At 50.2% G+C, this 5734-nt stretch overlaps 1 protein-coding gene across 1 annotated transcript in view; it reads left to right on the top strand.

Moving 5' to 3' along the window:
• The window catches only part of STAT2 (signal transducer and activator of transcription 2), a 36897-nt gene that overhangs the window by 2116 nt on the left and 29047 nt on the right, over nt 1–5734 (top strand). The window contains exons 2-8 of the mRNA XM_006777875.2: nt 2056–2199; nt 2361–2514; nt 3066–3161; nt 3336–3425; nt 3515–3590; nt 4037–4122; nt 4282–4436. Coding sequence (XP_006777938.1) covers nt 2069–2199; nt 2361–2514; nt 3066–3161; nt 3336–3425; nt 3515–3590; nt 4037–4122; nt 4282–4436 — 788 coding nt within the window. The 5' untranslated portion in view covers nt 2056–2068. The remainder of the gene's footprint in view (nt 1–2055; nt 2200–2360; nt 2515–3065; nt 3162–3335; nt 3426–3514; nt 3591–4036; nt 4123–4281; nt 4437–5734) is intronic.

Raw genomic sequence — 5734 nt, 5'->3', positions numbered from 1 at the left:
GAGAGAAACATCAATGATGAGAGAGAATCATTGATCAGCTGCCTCCTGCACACCCCACACTGGGGATCGAGCCCACAACCCAGGTATATGCTCTGACTGGGAATCCAACGGTGACCTCCTGGTTCATAGGTCAACGCTCAACCACTGAGCCACGCTGGTCGGGCCCCTTGCACAGCTTTTAAACATCTAGAATGGAGCTCTTCCTTCCTACTTGGAGAGCAGTTTATAGAGTACTAGAGGACTGGTGCACTCAGGTGCAGGGAGGGATCCCTCCGCCCAGCCTGAGCCCTCTTGCAGTCTAGGAGCCCTCAGGGGATGTCCGACTTCTGGCTTAGGCCTGCTCCCTGCACTGCCTTAGCTCCCACAGCCGCCGCTGCGCTCTCCTGCCATGAGCCCAGCTTCTGGCTGAATGGTGCTCCCCCTGTTGGAGCATACTGACCACTAGGGGGCAGATCCTGCATCGAGCGTCTGCCCCTTGGTGGTCAGTGTGTGTCATAGTGACTGGTCATTCCGCTGTTGGGTCATTTTGCATATTAGCCTTTTATTATATAGGATACTAGAGGCCCAGTGCACAAAATTCATGCACGGGTAGGGTCCCTAGGCCTGGCCAGCAATCAGGACACATAGGGGCCTTACGGTTGCCGGCCAGGGCCTTCCTTCCCCAGCTGCCAGCCACCCGCCAGGGCCTTCCTTCATTCCGCACCACCCCCTGGTGGTCAGCGCATGAGCAATCGAACTCCCAGTCTCCCTGTCAAACTCCCAAGGGGACACTTTGCATATCAGTCTTTTATACATATAGATTTTATCTCCAAGGAGGTTTCAGCCCCTAATAAAGCTTTGGAGCGAGCAGGGATCATGCTGAAATAAATACTTATGACCCACACTATCTTTAAATGCTCTAGCATAAACAAATACAAACATATCTATATATATAAAAGCCTAAGCAGCCAGTTGACTGTTCGACCATTCAACCAGTAGCTATGATGTGCACTGACCACACAGAAGCCAGATGCTCAATGCAGGAGCTTCCCCCTGGTGGTCAGTGCGCTCCCATAGTAGGAGCACTGCTCAGCTGACCAACGGGCACCAAACGCTGGGGTCATGGCTGGCAAGCACGCGCTAGTATTGCCTTAGGACAGGTGTGTGGAGATCACAGCAGAGTGGCAGCAAGCCTACCAAGCGGTGGTGGCAGCGGGCAGGCACAGCGGGGCCAGGATGAGCAGGAGCAACACGGTGCCCGGCCAGGGCTCATACTCCTCCCCAGCCTCCTGCCACTTCGGCACTACTACATCCCTTGGGGGATGCAGGACTGCCGGTTTCAGCTGATCCCGTAGGCCTGGCCAAGGGATGCCACTGGGGCATGAATCTGTGCACCAGGCCTCTAGTAAATTTGTAATAAACTAGAAGTCCAGTGTACAAATTCATGCACTGGTGAGGACCCTCAGCCTGGCCCGTAATCAGGGCCGATCAGGGCCGGCTGGCCAGGGGGATATTGGCCCGCCATGAGAACTTGCCTGTGGGAGCATACTGACCACCAGGGGGCAGCTCCTGCATTGAGTGTCTGCCTCCTGGTAGTCAGTGCATCATCGTAGCGACTGGTTGACCAGTCGAGCAGTTGACTGGTCATAGTGGTCACTTAGTCTTTTATATAGATAGATGTATTGGGGGAGATAGCTTTTACAAATGGTAGAAACATCATTAATGTTTGTTGAAGATGAAGGATTGGTACATGGACAATCCTTGTACTATTCACTCTATTTCGGTGTGTGTTTGAAAACTACCATTAAAACAAAAAGGACTCTTAAATGGTACTCCCTGGAAGAATATGTACCAAACTAATAATATTGGTTTCTGGGGAAGATGGGAAGTGACCAAGATTGGGAGTGGGTTCTATGTCTTTCTCCCCATCCCTTCCTCTCTGAAATCAATAGACACCCGCCTTTTTTTTCTTACCTGTATAATGAAAGACATTTTTAAATTGTAATAATAAAGTATCATGACACTGTGGGTGATTTAGTCCAGCAAACTTTACAATTGGGAACCGAAATCCTTCAGACTCAGATCCCACATGGCGCAGTGGGAGATGCTGCAGAATCTCGACAGCCGATTTCAGGATCAGCTGCACCAGCTCTACACAAATAGCCTCCTGCCGGTGGACATTCGACAGTACATGGCTGTTTGGATTGAAGACCAGAACTGGTGAGGCTGTCAGAAAGCTGGGCGGTGGGGAATGAGGAAAATGGGTTCTTTTTTTCTGAGGCCATAGGATCCTGTAGACACCAAGGGCAGGATGGGTTAGAAGGCCTGAAGATAGGAGCAACCCTGCGGAGATACTAATCTTTGTCATTCCTGGTCTCCAGGCAGGAAGCTGCGCTGGGCAATGATAATTCCCAGGCTAATATGCTGTGCTTCCACTTCTTGGACCAACTCAACTATGAGTGTGCCCGCTGCAGCCAGGACCCTGAGTGCTTGTTGTTACAGCATAACTTGCGAAAATTCTATCGGGACATTCAGGTACTTGGAGGAGTGGCAATAACAAAGTGGGAATGGGAGCTTTAGAGTACGGTTTTGGGTATAGAACAGGACCTGGAGGGGCAAAGGGACAGGGGCAGCCCTGGGGAAAGGGGAACAGAGTCTGGATTTGGGGGATCGCTGGCAGAGAGAAGGTCAGTGTTTAGATGAAGCTGTTGAGAAGAGACTAGGGCAGGGGTGGGCAAACTTGTTGACTCAAGGGCCACAATGGATTCTTAAACTGGACCCGGAGGGCTGGAACAAAAGCATGGATGGAGTGTTTGTGTGAACTAATATAAATCCAAAGTAAACATCATTACATAAAAGGGTACGGTCTTTTTTTTTTTTTTTTTTTTTTTAGTTTTATTCATTTCAAACGGCCAGATCCGGCCCGCGGGGCCATAGTTTGCCCACGGCTGGACTAGGGTTTGTGGACCTGTGGTGAGAAAGGGAAGGGCTAGGGGCCCTGAAGGAGGGGAAGTATTGCATAACTGATGGGAATGTTCACTTAAGGCAGTTGAATGGGATCAATGTTCTTTCTTTGCCTCCTGCAGGCCTTACCCCGGGGCCCCATCCAATTGGCTGAGATGATCTTTAATCTCCTTCTGGAAGAAAAGAGAATTCTGATGCAGGCTCAGAGGGCTCAAGTGGTGAGAGCAGTTTGCTGATGATATGAAAAGCCCCTGGAGCGGAGAGGGACCATGGAAAGGACTCAGGAAATTTGTCTCGAAATAAGATCCCCAAATAGCCTGTCATATAATTTCAGGACTGGATTTTAGGGATAAAAGGTCAGAGTTGAATGTGCTCAGAGCCTCTTATTGCAGGAGCAAGAAGAGCCAGCCCTCGAAGCGCCTGTGCAGAGCCAGCAGCATGAGATTGAATCCCGGATCCTGGAACTGAAGGCCATGATGGAGGTTGGTAGATGTGGCAAGAGTCAGGGTGGGCAGAACCAGCCTGCCTCCTCCCACAGAAGCAGCCTCAGCTGGTCTCCTCCCCTCTACAGAAGCTGGTGAAGGCCATCAGCCAGCTGAAAGACCTGCAGGATGTCTTCCTCTTCCGCTTCAAGGCTCAGGGCCCAGGTAGGAAGACATTGAGGGGTGGGAGGAGGACAGGTTCCTGCTGGAAGGCCGGGGGTAGGACTGAGCAGAAGGGAAAAGCCCCAGTAAAAAGTAATCACCTTTGGCTACACCTCACTAGCTATAGTTGTAGTTCTGCTGCCAGGTGAAGCTACAAGTGCCAGGGTTTGTTGTGGGGGTTGGGCTGGAGGTGTGGCTGAGGGACGGTAGTGAATGCTCGGGGAGCTGCATGGGGAAACTGCCTTAGTAGGTAGATTAGGCTTCTGTTTCAACATGATCACTGAGAATTCGCCTGCGGGCCCAGAGGGATCCGTGCTTTGCTTTGGTTCCCCTTCCTCTCCCGTCAGAATTCCCCCTTCCCAACCCTGACCGAGGTCTAGGTCAGGAAGATGAGGGGAAGGAGCCCTAGGTCTGAGCACTTGTCTCACTTCCTGCTCCTGCCATTCCAGTGAGGACATCTCCTTTGGACCCCCATCAGACCAGACAGCAGCAGGTTCTGCAGGCAACTCTCAATGAACTGGACAGAAGGAGAAAGGTGGGAGGCAAAGAACAGAGGGCGTGGGCAGCAGGGGGCTGGGGAAGACGCGGGACCTGGGAGCCTTGGCCTCTTGGCCTTGGCTTTGTTGTCCCTTTATCCCCAGTTGGTGGAGGATGGTGGTGAGAGGTGCTCCACACTCATTTATGTCTTTCTTAGGAGGTGCTGGATGCCTCCAGAGGACTGCTGGGCCGATTAACTACCCTAATTGAGCTACTGCTACCCAATTTGGAGCAGTGGAAAGTGCAGCAGCAGAAAACCTGCATTGGAGCCCCCCCAGACGGAGGGTTGGAACTTCTCCAGCTAGAGAAGTGGTGAGAGGCACCTCCCCGCCCTCAGGCTCACCCAGCCCTAGTCCTAGCCACCGCCCTGTGCTTTGTAAGGTCCTGCATACGGTATTGCTTTCCTACTCTCTGCTCCCCAGAACGATCCCAGCTCCCTTATCTGACTACAACTGTACTCTGCTCTTCATTCTCGATACCCAGAGCCCTTCATTTTTAATCACCTGGGAAATATACTACTATTGTTTGTGCAGTGAACATAATGCAAAAAAAGAGAAAATTACTTATTATCCTTACTACCCAGATGTAGCTACTGTAACATTATTAAACAAAAATTGAGCCCTAGCCAGTTTGGCTCAGTTTGAAGAGAGTCAGCCTACAGACTGAAGGGTCCCAGGTTTGATCCTGGCCAAGGGCACATGCCTGGGTTGCAGGCCTAATCCCCAGTGTGGGGCATGTAGGAGGCAGCCAATCAATGATTCTCTCTCATCATAGATGTTTCTATCTCTCTCTCCCTTCCTCTCTGAAATAAATAAAAAATATATTTTAAAAAATTGAATCATACCATTCATACTATTTTGAGACATATAGGCTTGTTTTTCTTCTTTTTAACTTTGCAGTATATTATAATATTTACCCACTAGAGACCTGATGCACAAAATTCATGCTAGAGTAGACCTTCCTTCGCCCAGCTGCCGGCACCAGCTTCCCTCTGGCACTTGGGACCCAGGTTTCCCTCGCAGCCCCTCACAGCCTCGGCCGGCCCTCTCCATCCTGGCTTTGTAGGGACAGTCAGCCAGAAGGATGTCCAGATGGTCATTCTGCTATGCACACCCCACACTGGAGATCAGGCCTGCAACCTGGGCATGTGCCCTGACCAGGAATCAAACTGGAGACCTCCTGATGCATGGCATAATGCTCAACCAACTGAGCCACACTGACCTGGATCAATTTATTTTTTTTAAGTATATTTTTATTGATTTCAGAGAGGAAGGGAGAGAGAGATAAAAAAAATCAATGAAGAGAGGGAATCATTGATCGGCTGCCTCCTGCATGCCCACTACTGGGGATCGAGCCCACAACCCGGGCATGTGCCCTTGACTGGAATTGAACCCAGGACTCCCCAGTCCATAGGCCACTGAGCCAAACCAGCTAGGACTCGTTGTATTTTTTTTTTAATATTTTTATCTTTGTAGTACATTTATTTGTTTGTGTGTTTTTGTTTTGTTTTTGTCAATCCTCACCTGAGGATATTTTTCCATTGATTTTTTTTTTTTAAGAGAGAGTGGGAGAGGGAGAGACAAAAGGCAACACTGTGGGAGAGACATATC

The sequence above is a fragment of the Myotis davidii genome, unplaced genomic scaffold (assembly GCF_000327345.1).
Source record: "Myotis davidii unplaced genomic scaffold, ASM32734v1 scaffold509, whole genome shotgun sequence".
Lineage (NCBI taxonomy): Eukaryota > Metazoa > Chordata > Mammalia > Chiroptera > Vespertilionidae > Myotis > Myotis davidii.
This window is presented reverse-complemented; position numbering and strand designations above follow the sequence as displayed.